Here is a 24062-nt window from a genome sequence, read left to right on the forward strand (position 1 = left end):
ATGGATGGTGATGCACAAAAGAACACATCTAGGTACAGAGTCAATCAGACTACGGAAGATGTCCTGAAGAATGTCTCTCTATACCCCGGCAAGCATTTGCCGCAATTCACCTTCTGAATGCTGCAATGCCAGGGTCGGCAAATGACGTGCAAATCACATCCCAAATATGGTCGATTGGCGAGAGATCAGGAGAGAACAATGGCCAGGGAAGCACCTGAACACCTTGCTGGCTGATGCGAACAGTCTGTGACCAGGCATTATCCAGCTGATAAAGGGCAATGGGCATCCTTTGAAGGTAGGGGAGTGTCACGGCCCACAGCACATCATCCATGTATCGTTGAGCCATCATAGTGCCCTGAATATGAACTAGAGGTGACCTGGAATTGTTCGCAGTTGCATACCAAAGCATGATGTTGCCCTGTGGGGTGATTCACAGTTGCTGCCAGATTGAACCTGTCTCCATATCAACGCCACACTCGTACGTGGCAACTATCATTACAGAAACATAAGCGTGACTCATCTCAGAACACAACCCTGTGCCATTCCGTCACTCACATCGCTTGAGCCTGGCACCATTGCACACGATGGCGTCTATGATGTAGGGTCAATGGCTGTCTTCTTAACAGATGCTACGATTGCAGGCCACTAGCCACCAATCAATGGAAAATGGTTCTGGTTAATATGGGAACATTCAGGGTGTCTTGAACATGCTGCAGAATGAAGGTAGAAGTGGCTTACGGTTGCGCCACCGCTTGTTGGTAGATGCGCTGATCCACATGTGCTGACAACAATCTGGCTGCACTGGCACCCCTTGAACTTGCCACATATCCTTGTTCCAACCATCATTGCCACAGCCAGTGCATTGCGGATGCATCCACGTGTATGTCACCTGAGATTTGCTGTATGGACCAATCTGCCGTTCCCAGACCAATCACCATGTCCCTAATAAAATCATCTGACTGCTGGAAATGCCTTCATTGATGATGGCTTGGCATTCTTTGCTATTACACGCGTCCTCTGAGACAACAAATTTTCTTTGATGTTTTAGCAGAAATAATGTCATGAAAATTGAACATTCTGCAGGTTCTTTTCCTTATATCTTCAACGTGTGCTGGAGAGCTGCGCATTTCACATCATTCACATAACTCGGTGACGTGCGATGAAAATTATGCCCTGAAATTTGTACAATTTTCAAGTCACTCTTCCTTGGTGTTGCGTTTTCTATGTCAGGTAGAGTAAAGCATGTAAAATAAAATGCTGAAATTACATCTATCAAATATTTTTCAACAAATGCATTCAGTTGATCAATAACAATAGTATGCCTGATTAATTGAGGAAATTTGTGAGTATAACTCCAGTTTCATCAACGTTTAAATGATAAAAGCATGACTTTGAATCACAGAAATATATTTCTCTTTCAAAATGCATTATCTTAAAAATATATCTCATAATGCTGAACACGAATATGATAAAGAGATAAATATAAGTTCATAATGATCATGGACATAGTGAATGTGACATTCTCCAGCAAAATATATAAGAATTTATATAGAGAAGTTCGATATTTAAAGAGAATATTATATAGAGAAGTTCTATATGTATATAGGTTGTTCAGGAAATAAATTCTATATGTGTACAAGTTCGTATACATATAGTTCGTATACATATGTATACGTATATAGGCAGATATTATTAATTCCATGGTATGTATAAAGATTTTTCAGAAAAATAAAAGTCACATAAGTTACAAAATAAATGTGGTAGCTTGTGCCATATATTGTATATATATTTGAGAAAGTGAGCCAAAAGTCTGGGCATATCTGCAAACTCCTAGTGCCAGTGAAATATACACACTGGCATTCTGAAACGCAAAACTCTTGGACATGTGACTGGTCTCAGTTTGAAGTGAAAGCAGTTCTAACTTTATAGGCAAAGAAACGACCACAGTTAAAATTCAGTGATATTATGTAGAGATTTTGACTTCAATGGTATTCTTAATTATTAGAAACTTGTGACAGGAAATGAGCAGGAGTCAGTAAAACTGATTGCAATTAGGATAAATTTGTCCTTGTGTCTATTACAGAAAACGAGAGAATGTCTTTTCTGTCCGAAAAGGAAGCCTTGGGATCAGACAAAAGGACAAATATTTTAAAAAGTCTTTCTTTCAGGTATTTCAGGTAAATCCCAGAAAAAAAGTTAAAATTGATTTCCGCTGCAGAGGTTAGGGAGCAGCAACTTTGTGGGTTTGTGGGGGGGGAACATCGAGTGGGGACTGATGACATTTATTGTTTCTTGAACTATGATGCAAAGTTTCTTGAACTATGATGCGCTAATTCATTGTTTCATGGGAGATGTTTGGTTAGGTGTGTAGTATCTTGGGAAATTTCCCACAGTGGATGAAAATGGAAATACCTTTATTGTTGTTCTTGGGCTGTGTAAAAAAAAATATGCAGCTCCTAAATTTAATGATTTCGTGGATATAATATGCTCCAAAAAGTTTGGCAGACGAGTGATTGACCAAATAGGTGCAAGTGAGGTACACCCTTTTTCAGCTCGCTAATTCTTTGGAAGCCCAAGAAGCCAGCATACAAAGCTACTGTTTTATCTCTAAAAAAAAATTCTCCTGAATTGACACTTGACATCTGAAACTGGAATTTGTCTTAGAAAGTCATGCAAGAGAAAAATGCAATTTCTTTTAGAAAGTTACCTTACTTTGATATAAAAGAAAATTTTATGCTTCAATATTGCCTTCACATAAAAATGCATATAGTAAATGAATCTGATTTATGAAATTGATTTTCATTACTTCAATCAGTATTATTTTTATCTTTTGGGATATGAATTTTGGCAATGAAGCATCTCCTAGATCTGAATAATTCAGAAAAATTTTATACACACTGATCAGATTCAATGGGAGAAGCAGAAAATATAATGAAAAATATTCAAGTACATACTTTTTATTTTGTACGCATACTTCAGCCAGTTCAACATTTATAATTTAATTAAGAAGAATGATATAACACCAAGCAAACACACAGACAGTCATCATTACTGTTCGGCTTTAAAGAAGAAATCTCGCAAAAGTTCAGAGACTGGAATATGAATTGCTCATTTGCATTGACAAGAAAATGTTGGATAGCACAAGATGCTCCAAACAAACCTACCTTAAGTATACCACTTGAGGTAGGTTAGTTTGACTATCGATTTTCATCTAATCCCATTACCTTAAGGTACATAAACCCCTTGTAAAATTTATACTTCTCCTTTTCCTTCTCTTACTTTAAAATGCAAAGGATAGAACAGTTTTAAATCCTTCCATCTACCCCCTGAGGGAATTTTGCATATTCTTGAGAGTATGCATACATTCTGAAATCTACTGGTCTAGACAATACATAGTTGAATGAAGCTGTCCATTCCCATATGACAGGAATGATGTGGGAGAACTGATACTGAGCTAAGATTGAATATCTCAGCTCATCAATGACAGTGAAATGACATCAATGACAGTGACACTTCACTGAAAAGAAATCAATTAAAATTCAATAAAAATCAATTATTTGAAGCATTTATTTTCTACAAGGTACAACTAATGACAGTGAAACCAATTCAGAAATAACCGACAAGAATCAGAGAAAAGATGATTATGACTCTTTGGAATATAATGATATAACAGATCAAGAATCTGAGGAAGTCTTACCATCAAACTCAGATGATAAAAACAATGGAAACTGTTAATTGGAAATGCTGATAACAGAGGACCTTCAAGCAATTGAAGAACCTGGATATGATTTTCATGAATACTCTGTATAGAAGAGACCAGTAAGAGACACAAAAAGCCACCAGAAAAATTAAGACTATATTGGCATACAGCAATATAAATAAAGAATTACTTAAGGCATACGATGAAGCTGTGGAATACGCTGAAAGTCAATATTGGCTGCACAGAATTATAGAATTGAGTTCAATGGATGCTACTAAAGTTTGGGAATTAGTTAAATGACGAAAAGATGGTTAGTGAAAAACAGTTAGATATTCACTGAAAAGGGGGAAAAGGATAATTTAGAAACAATTTACAAAGCAAGGCGAGTAGCAACTGGACTTGATCAAAGAAAAGAAATTAGCTATGAAGATGGATTTAACCCACTAATGAGATTTGCAAACTTTAGCACACTGTTATCGAGTTATTGCTATGACAAATGTTCTTTAATAAAGCTTTTTCTTTCTACGCATTAATTTTCAATGTTTCTTCTTGAAATAGATGTTAGTTAGAAAATACAACATTTAGAAATCATCAACAAGACCCGGAAAGCTTGGGAAATGTCGAGTTACAGATATGTGAAAATTTCGGATAGTGAAGCATATAACAAAATGGAATTCACGTTAGAAAAGCCAAATGAATTTGAAAAAATTTTGCTCGAAAATTTTTTTAAAAAATTACTTGTTATCAACTTGAATATCAAAAGCCTACATTTAAAATAATATAAGATTTTGAGAAAAAAAATGCATTTCAGATGTAAAAGCCAACATATTTTTTAGGCCTTAAACATGAAAGTGAAATAATCTGCTTTGATTATGAAACACTGGCGAATGCGAAATTTGGCAGAGATGTTGCCAATCAATCCAGCAGAAGTTTAAATGAAAAGATCATTATTTAGTTAGATTATAAAAACATACATATAACAAATATAGCATATAAAAAACTTAAACTGCTTATCACAATATTTTATATTTTATAGCGATTTTTTTCATCCATTTTCAAAGTCATATATCTTTTTTTTAAATGCTTGGATGCTGTAAGTTTGAAAATACTCCACATCCTTTTGCCCTAAATCACAATCCCCCCCCCCATTTTTTTTCTTTTAATGCAAGGGGAAAAAAAACAGAATTTACATCCACATTTACAAAAATTAAACTGCCTTATCGAGAATTAATTGAGTTTACATTAAACAAAAATTAACTTTTTGAGACTGTGTTGTGACATCATGTTTATCCATAACTGGTGCTAAAACACACTGCTTGACAACAAGGTATTAATGTTAAAAGTATTATAAGGTCTATAAGGGTTAATGGCGTTAAAAATCTCTGATTTACTAACTTTTTCGAGGTTTGGGGGAATCTTTCTAAAATATTCTGGTTACTTAAGCTTTCTACTACTAGAGAATGCTGAGTAGTCAGGCTTTTATTGTAATTAAAGAAATACACACAACATACTGAATGCAAGTCTAGATTTAAAACAGTATTTGAACCCGAATTCAAAAATAAATAATGTACTTTATCACAAGTTCAAAGATTTCTCTGTAAATTTATTATGTATAAAGCACTACTGAGCACTTAAATTATTTCAAACCATACGATGTTTTCCAGTTACTCATAAACTGAAATGATAAATATAATGTAGTTCTTTAAGCAATGCCTGATGAATTACTTCAGTTCAATTCTTTTAAAGTTTTGAAAGGGGTAAACACACAAGCACAGCTCTTTACTTCCAATTTTGGCAATTTATGCACCTACAACACATAAATTTTGAAAGGGTATCAGTTATCATACATGCTTATGTAATGTCTGCATGCTTTATTCAAAAATTTCAATATAAATTTCCTGTTGCAGGCATTTGACCAATTTTTTCAATTTTTCAGTTTAATAAGTTGGACTTACCTCCTCTTGAAAAGCCCCTAATAACTGTTAAAGGTTAAAATGCATGAAAGAAAAGAGAAATGAAAGTACTAGCAATTAAATGCTATATATAACAGATACAAAATTCCTAAATACATATGCAGCTTGAACTATTTTCTCGAAAATGAATTATTTTTATACATATTATGTAAAACCGATTTTACATCATCAGAAACGAACATATATATGCACCCAAAATAATTTTTTTATGTGGCTCAAAAATGAGGGGGGGAACAGTGCTCTTGCAGAGATTATATGAATCAATATTTTTTTCATTTTATTCTTTCCATATAATCAAAGTGTGTATATTATACAAGCACGTACAATACATTAATTTCAAATGCTATGAAGGACAAAATTTATAATGAGACATTGAGGGGGAAGAAAGTTGACAATACCTGTTCTATATTATCATTACAACTAATATTTTTACACAGATTTTAAAATGAAGAGCTTACCCAGGAAGAGATAATTCATGTTGTTTTTCTCCATGTCTATCAAAAATATTAATAACTTCATCAAGGCTACAAAATGAAAACAAAATTGCTCCATGTTAAGATTCTAAATACAAGCACATATTTAAGAAAATCAAATTGCTCATTATAATATCATATATTTACCCAGTTGTAACAAGATAGTTTCCAGAAACAGACTGCCATGAAAACAATAAAGATCCAGATCCATGTGATTTCTTTGGAATTGTAAAAACTCTCTAAAAGTAATAACAGTTAAATTACAAACAAAAATCATAGAAAAACTGAAAATATAAACAACTCTCCTAACACACAGTTAAAGCAAATATTTATACTTCTTCCAGCCCTACAGCCCTATGTACTTACTTTTAAAGTCTTTGAGAAAGAATTACACACATAATTAAGAGAAGAAGGGGAGACAAAGCAAAGTGCAAAAACTAGAGACATTTTGCACATAGGACTCTAGATACTTTATATGTATTTTTACAGGGGGGGGGGAGATTTTCTTAACTTTCTATGAACACATAACTTACAGAAATATATATAACTCAAAGCTGACACTTCCTAAACTGAGCTAAAATAATAACAACTAGCTGCTATCAATTTAACCTCAGTTAACATGATTTGTAGCTTTGAAACACCAGAAAGCTTTCACATCTACAAAAATTTTAACAAATTCTCAGTCTGTTTTTCTGGTTTTCTAAATAAACTTTAAAAAAAAAAAAAAAACTCTGCATTGGGATTTTTTTCCATATTTTATAGTGTTGTTATAACAGATTGCAAGCTCAAATTTTTAAATTATGGTTTCCCCGTTTAATACAACATAAAAATATCTAGTCCAACAACCCTATGTATCAGAAAAATGAGGAGCAAGTATGAGCTTGTGAAAGTACCTCACTCTTTCTCTCTCTCTCTATCCTTATAAACTAATTCAGCTTTTGCAACTCCTGAAAAGTTGCTTTTTTGGCGTAATGATTTATTGCAGTAATTATTTATTTTCTATTTCTTTTTTTACACACTCACAAAAACTTTTTAATTTTAATGAAAACCAAAGAGTAATGCATATACCAAGTTAAAATTGATTATGAATATTAGTTTTCCCTAATCTAAACAGCACAATTAAGTCTAAATGTGGAAAATGTTATGTTATGCATATTCTGGGATTATCAAGGAGTGATTTGCTTTGAGCTAAATATGAAAGAAAAAGTAACAGCTTAATTCCATTATTGAATGTTGAATTTGACAAGCAAAAAAGTATAATTTCTCAATACAATATTGACTTGATTAGAATAAAACCATTCAAAGAACTAAAATAATTTAAACAGCACATTTAGGAAGCTTTAACGTGTCACTCCTATTCTCCAGATGTTTCTACATAATTATCATTTGTTCAGATGTTCAAGAAGTATACTTATTGTTTGATTTAATATCATACTATTCTTTAGCTCAAGAAAATAATTTAAACTTTAGAAGCAAGAGAATGAACAGTTACGATTAATGCTGGAGATTATATAATTGCTTCAAAACTTAAAAAATTTAGAGCTGTTTGAAATGTTTCATTTTGAAGCATCAGATTATTAATACACTCTTTTGCCAAAAAACATCGAAGCACCAAGAAGGACTTTTGCGATCATGACGAAATTTGGTATGCAAAAACATAAACTAAACTAAAGATGCCATTACGAGGATATCGAAGACCTTACAGACAGCTAAACGACTTTGAACATGTTTGCGTGAAGTGGTGGTTTGTGTTTGGGTGGTCATACCGAGCAATAGGTCACCACTTGCAGTATACAGACACTGCTGTGCAAAGATGTTTGCAGCAATGGTTGCTACAAGGAAACTGCAAATGAAATGAAGGCTCTGGAATGCAAGGCAAGACGGTGGTTGTTCGCCAGGCCCAAACCGGTCCAACAGTATCATTGTCGACTATTTCAGTGCACTACAGCCACATATATACCTGTCCACCACCTCACAGCACTTGTTTGAGGCAGGGTAACGCTCACAGAGGGCTTTAAGCTGTTTGCCTTTGATCCCACAACATCAGCGAAGTAATCTGGAGTGGTGTTGCAGCCGGTCAACATGGCTGCCATCAGACTGGCATTGTATAGTGTTCAGCGATGAATCCCGCTTCGCTCTTGAAGCAGAGATGACCACCGTGTTCGTGTCTGGAGAGAACGAGGCCAATGGTTTCAATCAGCCTTTGTTTTACAAAGGCATAGAGCCATAACCCCTGGTGTGATGGTGTGAGGCGCCATTTCTTATGACAGCATGTCATCTTTAGTCATCCTCCGTACATCTTTAACAGCTCAACGATATGTTGATACCATCCTACGGCCGGTTGCATTACCCTTCATGGCACGTCATCCTGTGGCCATTTTCCAACAAGATAATGAGAGCGTCACATACCCTTCGTATATCTCTGGACTGTCTCCGTGTGGTTAGGTCATCAGACCTTTCACCAATCGAGCATGTCTGGGACATGGTAGGCCGCCACATTCAGAGTAACTACTGATGAATGCCTGGCAGAATGTGTCGCAGGACGACATTAGGAGCCTCTACCACTCCTTGCCTCGATGAATTCAATGCATTGCCACTACGGGCGGTTCGACCAACTACTAATTTGAACACTCAATGGGTGATTGTGAGCCGTGAACAGGTACTACGACCTTGATTTTTTAATCATTTTATTATCTGGGTATGAGCTATACACATATTTAATTTTATCAAAAACAACACTTACTTCATGGTGCTTCTATTTTTTTTTTTTTTTTTTTTTTTTTTTTTTTTTTTTTTTTGCAAAAGAGTGTAAATATCAAAAACACTTTTAACATCAAATGAAATCTAGTACCTGTTTTTGTATTCCATAGATGACACACTCATATGTTAGACAACCTTGTTTTAAAAATGAAAATAAAGAAAAAATGTCTTAAATTCAACTTAAATCCTTTCAATCTTATGTTCACTGGAATCTTGATAGAATGTTAATGCCAATAATAATATCTTCACACTTTACAGAAAATAAGCAAAATGGCTATAAACGGAGGAGAGAGGGAAAATGGCCCACCAAAACTAAACATATTACACAATCTAAGAAAGATGCATGCAAAAAATAACACAGTTAAGGTTCACAAAAAATACTTTTGCTTTAAAAATTTCTCTAAGAAGTTTAGATCAGATTGAGAGAAAACTCTAAGATTAGAAATAATAATTTTCAGCAGAAATTTGTCCTTAGCCCAGTTTTGTCTTTCTTAGTATAGTAATGGTTGTTAAATGAAGCTGAATTTTAAAACTGTTTTAAGACTGAAGAGTAACCCCCCTCCCCCTAATCATTGCATATTAGTAACATTATGAACTATGAGACTGGTTCTGCTAGCTAAAACTTGTTTTTTTAATTATGGCAATGAAAAGTAAACATTAATCTTAATAAGAAAAAATCCAAGTTACTCAAGGAATAGCAACTGAGAAATGGTGTCAAAGATTAGGATGCAAAATTCAAAATCAGCAAGAAACACACAAACAATCTGTTAGAAAATTATAACATCAGAAACTGATTCTATCAGGGGCGTAGCTAGGGTGGGGCAAGGGGGGACATCTGTCCCCGGGCGCAGTATCTAGGGGGCGCCAGTTTGATATTATGACATTTTAGAATAAAATATTTCCTATTCTTAGCACATAGAAGGCGGCGCAAAATCTTCAGCTGCCCCTGGGCGCTGAAAACCCTAGCTACAGTTCTGGATTCTATCCCCTTTTACAGGATGTGCAAATAGCAACACTGATATATCTTGAAGTGGAACACCTCTCTAAGAAAAAGCCACAGAAATATGTGAAAGGTAGGAGTTGAAAGATTTCAGCACGAAATGGCTGGCTAGAAAAATTTAAGTTAAGGCATAATATAAATTTCAAGATTGTTTGTCAGGAATTTTAATCAGTAAAACCTCAAAAATTTATAAAAGGTTTTGGAAACTGAATGAAATGTTTAATGATTATAAACCTAAGAATGTTTTAATTCAGATGAAACCAAACTGCCAAACAAATTATTTTAAGGGGGAGATGTGCATTGTCCTAACGAGAGTCTTGCCTTTTTGTTCTGCTGCAACAAGGAAGATTCTATAAAATTACTTGTATCTGGAAAAATTAAAATAAATAAATAAAAACAAGTTATTAAAAAAGTGCTTTAGCCATATTAATCCTATAGAATTTAAAGAGATCAGTCAGAACACAACAGACAAACATGAATGACATATAAAGTTTGGTTACTTTCTTTGGATATAAAAAAAATGACAGAATAACACAAAATTACTGTTCATGAATAAAGCATTTTCACATCTTCAAGATTTAAATTTGAAATTTATCGAAATTTTGTTCTTTCTCAACAAGTTATTCTATGGTGTCTATGTCCTTACCATCTTAAAAAATTATTTTTGGAATTGTTTAAACCCTAATGTTATCTTGCCATTACAAATTACACTTTTATAATCTATAATTCTCTCCCCTTCAAATACCTCCTTTATGCAATTCACATCTGATGTGAAAATTAGATATCGTACAGATGTGGAAGGATGGAAGAACCAATATGTTAAATATATTTTTGAATTTTAAAATGTGTTTAAAGTCGGACTGAAAACAAAATAACTGAATTATACTTTTTGAGGGAAGGGGACTCCATAAAAAATATATATATATATATATATAAGTTAGAACATTATTATTGCACATTACAAATGTGCAAAAATACATATGTAGAATCATTATGTAGCTTTTGCAACATTTTAAAATTATACTTTTAATTTTTGAAACTTCAAAAGAGAAAATATTAACATTATTTTTTAGAATAGAATACTGAACTTTAGCAAACCCATTATTTGCTGCAGTGACTTCTAATTCATTAAACAACAATAATTTTCAAAAACTCTTTTGAAAGAAACAATCATAGCTGCCAATCTTTAAATAGGAAAAACTGGTAGTTTCCAGGAGGTTTTTTTTTTTTCCTCCCCTACACTGCAGCACCATTTTAAAAGAACATAAAATTCATTTTATAGCACAATTTACAGCACACCAGTGGCCAAGTCACATCACTACCTTGGCGAATGGCCTAGCTCCTTGGGTGTTTTCTTGGTTTCTCCCATATGTAACTTATATACAAGACAGTTTCCCTTAGAGAGCTCTCTATGAAGGTATCCCTTCCCTTACGCATATAGCCCTCAAGTGCTTTATCATAATTAATCAAACCTTTATTATAATTAAACCCATAGCACAATTCAGCATACTGAACTATTCATGATTCTGATATAAAATACATTCATATTTAATTACATATTCTAAATTTAATGTTGTTTGATTAATTTCGTTTTATAAACTCCTTACACTTTAATACTGAGAAAATTCTGAGAGGGGAAGGAAAGCATTAATTTATCAAAGTGCTTTTAAACATGACAAAAATGAAATTAATAATTAATGTACATACTATTGTGCAGATAAATTTAGTAACATACCATATATTGATTAAAACAAATTTAAACACAAAGAGTTATGCTGATTAAAATTACCATATATTATTTATACCATATACAGATTAAAACAAAATTAAATAGAAATAGTTATTGATTAAACATTTGGTGAATCTTCATAAAAAAATCTATAAATGTGTGCAGTAGATTAAGACAATTCAGATCAAATAAAATTTAATAAGGAAAATTATGCTAAAGATCACTAGGGGTAGGGGAATGAAATTTATACTATTTAAGTTTCATTAATTCAACTATCAGACTTAAAATGTGCAAATTTTATGTATACAATTTAATTTTACTGCTGAAAGAAAATTAAGAATTTTAAAAATTAAAAACCAAGAAAGGCTAAGAATTAAAAACTGAGATAGTCAATGATCTACCACCAGACATGTCCAAAAATTAGAAATATTGGCAGCTATGGAACAATGTATATTGCAAAGAGGACATATTTAATTTTTTTATTTTTTTATTTTTTTTTTTTTTATTTTATTTTATTTTTTTTTTTTTTATTTCCTGATAAGCATATTCTATGACTTAATCACTAAATATTAAATTCAGTGATTACATGTTTTTTAATTTTAAATGTGCAAATGAGTGGCAGCACTTTACAGCATGTTATCATAGGCATATTTTTCCAGCTAGTAGATCCCAGTTGTTATCGCTTCTAAATTATTTAGAACATGTTTACGAAATTAGTGCAGTTTAGACTCAGAAATAACAAGCTGCTTTATAAAAATATGAGGCAATTTATTTTTAAAAATAATTATTAGTAAACTAGTAAGTATTAGATGGAAACACTGGTTTTTAAGCATCGGAAAATATCAACAAAAAGATCATGTGAGTTCAGAAGATTAAGGAAAACCAGGTCGAGAAAGAAGTAAGGGTACTTCAGAAAACAAGAAAATAAATCAAGTTATTCCATTCCGCAAGCACTAGAAAAGATATTGTTATGGTAAATCACAAATTACTCAGACAGTATGAAAAGAAACAAGCAGTAGTTTTGAATTTATTACACCTAAATCATACACCATAGATGCAATAACCAAGTAACGATTCTTATTGCAGTTATATACAATAAAGATAATAGTGAATTAACACATATTTACAATGCCTAAAGACAGTTTTAATACTAACCTTTTCAGAAAGAAAACCTAAAGGAAAATTAAATACTCGTAAATAAAGACTTCAGTGAAACATTTTAAAACGATAACAAAATGAAATTATGAATGCTCATTCGTGCTCTGTCCAAGGAACAACAGTTACTGCAAATGTTTATTAGAAAAGCATTGATGAATTAATGTATATTTGTTACGGTATTTTATATGACATTCGATATGATGACAACATAAGGATGAAAGTCCATTACTAGAGTGAAGATCCTTCTAGTAACCTTAAAAATGATTTAATACTGAGAAATCTTGTCTACCATATGATTAATTTTAGATGTTCAGTTGACTGGTCTTTTTTAGCCTCTCATAGATAAGGTCTTACTGATTGTGTTGGAGCAAAGTTGATATTAGCAATGAATTCAGAATTCTAAAGAATTATGTTGTTATTAATAATGTAGTTGAGTTTTAACATTAGAATTACGGAAGGGGTCATTTTGACACCTAGCGAACTTTTATCTCCGACAGCTCTTCTTTATTTTCGCAAATATCTTAATCTTTTCTCGACTCTTCCTAAATCATTGTGATTTACGAAATATTAAAGATTTCAAGAAAATCGTATTTTTACTTTAGTCCTAACAAATGATTATACCTAGAAATATGGCAGGTGTCATTTTGACCCTATTGAGAGAAAAGAAATGTGAATACATTCCATTGTATTATCTGAACACTGTTACTTCTGTAAACTATTTTTATTTGCACCTGCTAAACAAAATACAAACAAAGGAAAAGAATATGGTTGGTCTGCATAGTTTCACATCTGCCAGTCACATGATTTGAAATATGTGCAATACTTTTTTTGTGGAAAGAGAACAGAGAAAAGAGATTATTACGAGCTGAATGTTGAGCTGAACGTTTGTACATTTTATGTAGATATTTTGTTTATTATTCATAACAAGTTTTAGTGGAAAATTTTATTCTATTTACATGAATTTATTATAGTGACATACTAATGGCGCATAGAAAAGGACTAACACATGAAGAAATCGTGAAACTAATGCAAGAACTCTGATGTCGATTCCGGTTCTGAAATAGAAAATAATTCTACAGATAAAGATGGAGATGAAACATCTTGTGATTCTGAATTTATTATAGAGAGTAATCAGGCAATACCATTCTCTAGCTCAAGTGAAAGTACAAATGGATTTGTTTCTACAAGTTCAAATTCTGCCGTACCTAAGAATGCCAAAGAGGGAACTAGTAGACGCTCAAAAGGGAATATGAAATTCAACGTAATTCAGGCTAAAACTTGTAAAGAAATTGCTAGTGATGGAACTGTATGGAAAGTAGAAAATACTTCAACTACTTCTGGTCGGGGACCCTTGCAAAATATTTTGAGAGAAAATGTAGGACCAACATCCTCTGCTAAACGTCACATTTGTTCTGATAAAGCTCTTAGTGCGTGGAAGTTAATAATAAATTAGTGCGTGGAAGTTATAGCTGCCAAGGGCTTACCAATTCTTAGTTTGTGGTCCAAGACTTGGGGACCAAAGTTTTTTCATGAAACTATGAGTAGAGAGAGGTTTCTGGCAATTAGGAAATTTCTTCATTTTGATAATAAACTAACAAGGTCTTCACGTTTGCAGTGTGATAAATTTACGCTAATATCCAAGGTATGGAGTACTTTTATAGAAAACTGTAAGCTTTGCTACAAACCAAATGAAAACATTATGATTGATGAACAGTTATTCCCTACGAAAACAAGATGCCATTTTTTGCAGTATATGCCTAACAAGCCTGATAAATTCGGAATAAAATTTTGGCTAGCAGTAGACATTATGACACAATACTCATTAAACGGATTTCGATATTTAGGAAAAGATGAAGTGAGACCAAGTGATCAAAGTTTAAGAGAGAACGTAGTGAATCGTTTAGTTGATCCTTACAAAAAATCTGACCGAAATATAACTACAGACAGTTTCTTTACATCAGTAAAACTTGCGAAATCTCCAAAATCAAAAGGATTGAGTCATGTTGGAACAGTAAATCGTGCAAAAAGAAAAATTCCCTCTAGTTTCAAAAATGTAAGAAACAAACTTTTTTCTTCAGTTGTAATGAAACACGACTATATAACACTTACAGCATATCAAGGTAAAAGAAACAAAAATGTAATTTTGTTAAGTACACTCCATTCATCAGTTGAATTTGAATCTAATGAAAAGAAGGTTCCTGATGTAATACATTTTTACAATTCTACAAAATGCGGGGTAGATAGTTTGGATCAAATGGCAAGAAAGTACTCCGTGAAAGGACAATCACGCCATTGGCCAGTACATGTATTCTACAATATTTTGGACTTAACAGGCATAAATGTGTGGATTCTGTATAAGGAAGTTACAAAAGAAAATATCAGCAGAAGGGATTTTCTATTGCATTTGGCAGAAGAATTAAGAGAAGAATATATATCTAGTAAAAACAAATTTGTTCTCTCTTCAAGTGGCTTTCTGGATGGACAAGATTCAATAGAATCAAAAAAAAGGGGGTAAGAAATGTCAAGTAAGGAAATGCAAAGGTAACCTGCGACAACTGTAATAAATATGTATGCGGATATTGTACACAAAAAATCAGACAAATAAGCGTGTGTGCTAATTTCTGCACTGACTAATATATTATCTGTAAATAAAATATTTCTATATATTTCTATTTCTATGTACTCTTTATAGCCAAAAGCTTGTTTTAAAATACTTTAATATTTGGCTTAAAAATCACTTTTTTGGAAAAATTTGCATAAATATGTATACATTTTATTTTCTGTGTTTCTAAAATGTAAGCTATCGAAAATGAAAAAAAAAAAAAAAAAAATTGCAATGGAAATATTTAAATGCTTGTTCATTATTTGACTACATACCTGCAAAGTTTCTATATTCTTTAAAATAAACTGTAGTTGTCATAACTTGCGTTATTTTAATTTCTTTTTCAAAAATATATTATATCATATAGAGAAATATGCAGATATCTTATCAAGGGGTCAAAATGACACCCGCTGTAATTCTAGGTATACGAAGACCACAGTGATTCTAGTGTTAAGAAGTGGCAAAAGGACACAAAATGATGACTGAAGTTGAAAAAAATCTACGCCTCTCACACTCTTCACTGTTGAATAAAGATTAGTTAAATTTCTTTGACAATTCACCTTTTAACAAAAAAAGATGGAGTTAGCAGTTAGCATTTTCACCATACTTAAATGAAAAATTCAGATAATGATTTAACCCAAAATTTATAACACAATGACTTCTGCAATAGAATAGTTTCAACAGGATTTTTGTTGTAGATGAACTTAAAAACATAAGCAGCAAAGCTTATTTCAATCAGAAGTTACTGTAACTGAAAAAAAAAGAAAAAAACTCAAGTTTTTGAGAAAATACAATGAAACACAAATTAACATTCATCTTTCCTGAAAAGAAAAAGGTAGAAGATGGATTTGTCATTCACAAACAATTCAAAAACTGCCTAAATATATATTTAATAATTAAACAGTTTAATTATAAAATTTTAGAATGTTTTGAGGGTGTATGTATATATAAATTAATTAATTTAAATTATAATTGAACAGACAAAGAATGAATTCTTAATTGATAAAAATATTAATAAAAAATAACAGATGTAAATTTAGTGGAGGTAAAAAATTAGCTTTTGACTGAGTTGGAAAAGTATAATTATGTAAACTTAAAGATGCATTAAAGGCAATTTATGAATACTTTTTGATAAAGCTATTTTAACACTGTTAGACTCAAACTTTTCAAAAGATGGTAGAATTTAGCACCGATACTACTACTTTATCTTGCATTACCAGACATGTTTCTGTTCATCTCAAATAGCTGAGTTTAAAACATTTTTGTAAATAGAAGTATATGTCTACTATCAGCAGTTGCAAAAAGAAAAAAAAAGTTCAGGTAAGGATTTTTATGGGAAAAGTATGTACGGGATATTCCATCAACTCTGCATTAACTTTGCAAGGCGAGATTCCTCATTCAGATACATAAAAAAAGCTCCAGAACTTATAAACTCTATGGTCTATAGTTTTTGAGAGAAATGTTAAAAGAAAGAGTATATCATGGCTGACGTATGAGAAAACAATCTTTACTGGAAACATGAACATTCTACATATGTTTGACATTATGTTTACAAGAGAAGATGCTCAAAATGACCACTATAATTACTGAGGCATTTTGTACATATTGATAGCTCTGCAAAAAAGAAATTCAAATGTGTCAGGCCTTGTGATCATGACAGCCATATAACACCTTACACAAGCAACCTGAAAATTCCATATCCAACCAACAAATACAGGACAGCTAAAATGAGCTGGTGTTCTATAACACTGAAATAATAAGCAGCACAGGACCAAAAAAGTAATTCATTGTAGATCCTTATTGGTATACGATACAGAGTGCATGCTATAGAAATATCAAGTGTAGATATCTAGAGAGCCATTCAGCCAACAGACATAGTCCAATAACATGATTACCCAATCTGATGGCCCACACATTTACAAACCAGCCAAACAGATGCAAGTGTGATTGCAACCCCATTTAAGAAATCCTCAAAGTTACCATAGCACAAAAAAAAAAAAAAAAAAAAAAAAAAAAAGTATAATTTCAAATAATTTAGAATATTAATGCAAAACATATACAGTCAAAAGTCGTTAATTCAGACACCCATAATCCGGAATGATCTATAATCCGGACCACAAAGCTACAAATTTTCTGCGCATGCTCGTAAGAACTTTACGGCTGCGAATATGCGTGTGCGCATGCACATAATATGTTTACGCAGGCATGTTTAATGTATAACAGATGGTATAAGCTAAGCTAAAATTATTTAATTCAGTTAATGTTGCAGATTGCGTTGTTCCTTTATCTTCGAATTGGATCCGGCTCATTATTTTTTGCAGACTGTTAGAGCAATTTCATAAAAGTAAGCTTGAACTTTCGATTATGTTAAATAGAATTTCTGATATATATTTACTAATATGTAAAGGATCTACAAAGCAAAAGTATGTTTCGAAGTCCATTTAAAAAAATGGAATTGCTGCAAAAAATGGATAAAGGCATATTCCTTCGTTTCTCTAACCATTCCAAAATCCGTTTATCAATTTCACGCTGCTCTGCGGCAGCTGCGGGAGGGACGCTGCGCCACGCAATGAATTGGAAGTTGATCTGACAGCACTCTCCTTATCTTCAGGGCAGATATTTTTATTTTATTTGGCTTATAATTCCTTACTAAATGTAGTATTTCATCTCGATGTACTCTGTCTTTGATATGATTTAAATCAAATTCCTTGTCATTATAATTCGCTTCCGATAGTGAAGAAAGTGACACTGAGGTTATTGAAAACGAAAAAATTTCGATTGACAAATTAGTCGGTATTCTCGACACAGCAATTATAGGAGTTGAACAGCGGAACTTTGTAACTGAAGAAGAAATTATGTCTGTTTATAGAATTAAAGAGAAAGTATTATCACATAAAACGAAGCAACTTAAACAACTTACATTGAAAGAAATGTTTAATAAAGTAAACAAATAAATATTAAGCTTTTTTTTTTTTTTTGATACTCTTTAGATCATAATTGTTCTTTATTTCATAAATTACAGTTTTATATTTTTAATTTTACAATTTCTGCATGCCATCTTACCAGATTTAAACTGATGATCTATAATCCAGAAAAATCGATAATCCGGAATCGCCGAAGTCCCGACGAGTCCGGATTAATGACTTTTGACTGTATTTAAATGTGGGATTTTAAATCCATAGCTTAATATTTTTCCTTGAGCTCTGTCTAAATTTTAGCTGTTGATTGCACGAGTGAAATTGATAGAACTCTCACCACTTTGTTTATTACAGGAAATGCAAGATGATATAGATATTGTATTAATAGATGTAAGATGATATAGATATTGTATTAATAGAGGAACTATATTATAGATGTATTAATATTTTATTAAATGTGTTTTGTTTGAATATGAATTGTGATTTCAAAACTAAAGAACCCACAAAATTGGTGTCAGAAGTGGGATCAAATTACAAACAGCAAGTAGAATATGAAGCAATATTGAATGAAAGAAGAAATATTTCTGTTAATAGTGAAATCGAGTCATCAACTGCTCAAATTTTCAACGACTCTTCGTTTGCTGTTATTGATGAAGATCATGAGGTAAAACAAAATATTAGTAAGCCATCAGTTCAATTTCCGTTTTCACAGTTTTCAAATGCGTATATAAATTTTAATGATATTGAAAGCTTAATTTCTAAATTTGATGGTAATCCGTATAATTCGGTTGACAATTTCATTGAAAACTTTGAGGATGTATCTAATTTGTTAAAACTAAATGAATTACAGAAATTGATATTCGCCAAAAGATCTTTAACTGGCAAAGCAAAACTATTTATTGAAAGTGAAACGAAAATTAATTCGTGGAATGCAGTTAAGGCTTTATTAGTGAATGAATATGGTGTTCAGTATAACTCTGCTCAGTTACATGAATTATTATTGAAACATAAAATGCAGGAAAAAGAATCTCTATATGAATATTTTTTGGTAATTAAAAATCTATGTTCCAAAGGTAATATTGAAAACGCCGCTTTATTTGAATATGTTATTAATGGTATAAATGATTTTACATTTAATAAAGCTATTCTTTACGGTTGTAAAACTTTGGCAGAATTTCAGGAAAAACTTAAGATATATGAAAGAATTAAATTTGATAATGATAAAAACAAATCTGTTAAGCCTAATTCTAAAACCAGACGCGACCATTTCAAAAGTAAAATAAAAACAAATATTCGTTGCTATAACTGTGGAAATATTGGTCACGTGGAGAATTTTTGCAAAAATAAGATCAAGGGAAAAAAATGCTTTCGTTGTAATTTATTTGGACACGTAGCCGCAAAATGTATAAAAATTAAGACAAATACAAAAGACCTTGCCAGAGTGAATCATATATTTGTAAAGAAGCAGTTAAATGATATGCATAAAATTGTATTGATAGATAATGTTGAAGTAAAAGCTCTCATTGATACAGGAAGTGATACAAATATAGTATCAGAAAATATTTATAAAGTAATTGGTTCACCTAATATTAATCCTTCCGACTTGATTCTAGTAGGCTTTGGTAGTAATAAAGTAAAACCTATTGGTTATTTTAAAAGTTCCATATGAATTGATGATTGTGAAATTAAATCAAATATTTATGTTGTGCCTCAAGGAACTATGAAAGAAAATGCTGTTATTGGAAATGAATTGCTTTCGCAAATGGAAATTATTATAAACAAGAATGGCATATCTATGAAAGTAGTAGAAGATGAAAATGAATCGAATTTAATGTATATAAGTGTTGATCAAGAAAATAGATTAGATAACTGTTCGGATATTAATAAAGCATGCAAGTCCAAAGTAAAACACTTAACTGAAAATCATATTCCTAATAAAACTGAAAATTCTATAGAAGAAACAGATGCTGCTGAAGATGAATTAAAAGAAGAGGAGCCTCAGGAAGAAAAATGTGATGTTAAATGTAGACAAAGAAAATTGCAAAATGTAGACGAAGGGAAGAATTCCATTCCTAAAAGAAGAAAAAAAATTCCACCTAAGAAAGTTCAGGAAATCAAAGAGAGTAATGGGAAAATTAATGATTCCCAAAAACCCACTTCAGAGCCAAGAAGTTCTAGAAAAAGAAAGAATTCAAAATCTGAGAAATTGGTTTAAGATAATAATAGTGAAACAGAAATATCAACAGTAAAAAAAAGTAAACAGCAAGAGAGACTTCCAGCTGAAGAACTGGATCCTGGTATGTCTGAAAAACTTAAAAGAAGACAAGCCAAAGGAAAATCTACTAATATTGAAATGGATTTTATTTTAAAAGATAATCAACCTATTTCTTTGAGACCCAGATGTTTACCAATTATAGATAATGAAAGTGTCCAATTAAAACAAGAAAAATCTATTTTACAAACCTGAAGAACAAGTTAGATCTTTGGAAAGAAAACTTTCTGTATCAAAACAAACTGTAGAAATGTTACTGAAACAACTATTAGAAGCCAAAAAGGAAGTAGAAACTACAAAATTTCAGATGAGCATCAAAGATAAAATCCTCTCTGAGAAAGAAAAAGAAGTTCAACATATTAAACTGAAAATGCAAGAAAAGCTACCTTTTGAAAAGAATCGCATGAGAAAAATTATGGAGAAGAGATTATTTGCTAAACAAGCAGAATTGGAAAGAAAAATGTGTATCACTCATGAAGAATTTTGTCAGTTGCGAGAAAATCTTAATGCTGATGATTGGGAACATTATGGAGACCTATGTGGTGCTGATGCTGTTTCAATATCATCTGGTGTGACTTTAACTTACGAATCAACTAAATCTAAGACAAGGACATATATGTGACGTAAATATTTCTTTGAAGAAACTTCTGTCCCCAAAACAAGATTTTCTAAAGCAAAATCAGCTCTTAATTTTATATCTGGAGTAAGCAAAGAGAATGCTTCTAATTTTCAAGCAGAAGATGTATAGAATAATACTGACTAACCTGGAGTGATACAACTGATAACCGAACTATTATTTTTCACCTAATAATGACTTTTATTTCAGGTAATTTTATTTTTAAGATGAAAAAAACTTTTCCAAAAATGTTAAAGATTGAAGATACTTTTCGATTTAGATGAAATTTCTGAAAAAATAAAAGGGACTGTTGACGATGTTATTGTTGCAAAGATGAAGGACAATTAAGATGTTTCCTTTCAATTTTGTCCTCAGCACACAATCTTTCCCTCTCCCTTCGTATTTCTTTTCAGGTTTCGGCTTATTCTTGATGATGGTTCTTTTACCGAAGACAACGATGATGTAAGATGACCAATGATTAATGATATCAAGAGTAGAGTAATGTTGTCGAGGTCGACGTATAGCAGGAAGGCTGAATGTGGGATTTTAAATGAATAGCTTAATATTTTTCCTCGCACGCTGTCTAAATTTTAGCTGTTGACTGCACAAGTGAAATTGATAGAACTCTCGCCTCTTTGTTTTATTAGAAGAGATGCAAGATGATATAGATGTAAGATGACATAGATATTGTATTAATAGATGTAAGATGATATAGACATTGTACTAATAGAGGAACTGTATTATAGATGTATTAATATTTTATTAAATGTGTTTTGTTTGAATATCAATTGTGATTTCGAAACTAAAGAACCCACATATATATATAAATGCAGTTATGCACAAATATTTTCAGTTTCATTAGCAAAGCAAAGAATGTATATTTTTAATTTATTAAAAATTAATTTATGTTTTACTACATCATTTTTCCAGAATTACCTACTTTTCTGGTTTCTCAACAGTTTTGCTAACAATTGCAAAGTTTAGCTTCCTGCTTTTTTTGGGGGGGAGGGGGGATTACTGCATTAATATTTTTCTTTGCTAACAATTAACAAGATATTTTGATGCAGACACTTTTTTCACTTAAAACATCAGATATTAGAACATGAAGAATGTATATTGGCAGGTGTTGGACATGAAGAACTACAAGAAAGAAGAGAATGATCTGTAGAATATAAAGAATTCTAGTCAACTGTCCAGCTATTCTATAACTTATCTCCACAGTCTTTACCAATATGCTCTTCAAGGGGATTTTCTGCCTAAAAGCTTTAGATATAATTTTGTGTAATAAGAATGAATAATATTTTATAGTCTCCGCAACTAGGCTAACAAGTGAAGGATGTTCTATGCTCTATCACAATATCAGCTGTATAATTAAATGAACTTTTGACAATGGGTCCACAAAGGCAAATTTAAATTGATTTAATCAGTTTTGTAAATGTTGGATATTTTTGTTTTCCATCTTCTCTCAGCACAAAGCTTACAGTATCAACTGTTTCTATTTTGATACAACTGTCTAAATATATCTGATTTCAAGTGTTTACATAGTCCAAGAGTTTTGATTGTATATTAATTTCTGGATCATATATTTTATCTGAAACAAAATTTGAGAAAGATGATGAGAGAAAATTTCAGAAATTCAGAAATTCCAGATTTGAGAAAGTAAAGAATCCAGAATTCTGGCTATAACCAAACCCCAGTCAAACCTGCTGATGCCTCTGACAGTAGACTGCATTAGGACTAGACCAAGACTATAAATAGCTATCATGAATGTTAAGACACTATAACATGCAAAACATACTTTATCTGTCCACAAGATATGCATAATGAAAGTAATGTCAGCTTCATATTATTGCAATAATCATTTACAAAAGAGAATGCACCATTTAATTCCATTTAAATGCACACTTTGTATATTTCCATAGTGAAAAGGGTGCAGCCTCACTACTAGTAATATCCTCCACATAATACTTCTATTCATAATTATGAATCAGCCCCTATTTTTAACTGGCAAGGGAGTGGAATAAAATATAGTGCATCCTTAATATATTGAATGGGATTTAAGTCCAGAGACATGTATGGAAAATGAAAATTTTCAGTTTCATGTTTTAGAGCTTTTGAAACAATGGTCCTACTATATGAAATTTCACATTAACCCGCGAGAACTCGCACTGGGTATGACATGCCCGATCCATTTTCTTTCAACGTTTTTGTTACTTTCTTCTTATCAGATTAAGCCATAATTTTTAGTAGCTGTATTCAAAGTCACATTCTTTCAGCAGGGCAAAAACTAGTTCAGCCCTAAAAATAGATTTTGAAATACAGGTGTCAGTGGTATGTCATACCCGTGCTAGTCTTCGCGTCAGTCAGATCTTTCCTTTATTTCTGTCAGCTTAGTGAATTATGATGCGCTATTTGAATTACGTCGAAGAAAATAATATTTTCAACACATTATTGAGACTGTTTCTAGTGATGATGAACCTATATCTGATGATAAAGTTGCTTCTGAAAAAGGACTGAATACTGTAGCAATTATGATTCTTACCCAATTACGAAATTGAGATAGAAACAGAAGATGAAAGTTCAATGTCAACAACCGATTTTTATATTGGTAAAGACAAAGTTACAAAATGGCAGAAGAAAAAGTACTGGCAAAATGTTAGGAAGCCTTCAAGGAATACAATTATTAAGCTTCCAGGTAATACAGCTTACTCAAGAACTGCCGCTTCTCCCATAGATGCATGGAATGTTTTTTGTGGTGCGGGTTCAGGCAGTATATATGCCCCAAAAGCCTAAGTATAGCATCAAGATATTTGCACTAGTAGATTCTAGAATATTTTATACCTGGAATATGGAGATTTATT

General features: G+C 31.9%; 1 protein-coding gene across 2 annotated transcripts in view; it reads right to left on the bottom strand.

Moving 5' to 3' along the window:
• Positions 1-24062, bottom strand: part of Oseg6 (intraflagellar transport protein Oseg6) — a 210573-nt gene that overhangs the window by 176930 nt on the left and 9581 nt on the right. For both annotated transcript variants that reach the window (XR_015039212.1, XM_085809920.1), the window contains exons 2-3: positions 6294-6385; positions 6132-6197 (exon numbers count right to left, since the gene is read on the bottom strand). Coding sequence is in view for 1 of the 2 variants with exons in the window: in XM_085809920.1 (XP_085666046.1) it covers positions 6132-6197; positions 6294-6385 (158 nt within the window). In the remaining variant the exon portion in view is untranslated. The remainder of the gene's footprint in view (positions 1-6131; positions 6198-6293; positions 6386-24062) is intronic.

Source organism: Stegodyphus dumicola, chromosome X2, assembly GCF_044657685.1.
Source record: "Stegodyphus dumicola isolate Sdum_Otavi_A_Nest chromosome X2, ASM4465768v1".
NCBI classification, from domain to species: domain Eukaryota; kingdom Metazoa; phylum Arthropoda; class Arachnida; order Araneae; family Eresidae; genus Stegodyphus; species Stegodyphus dumicola.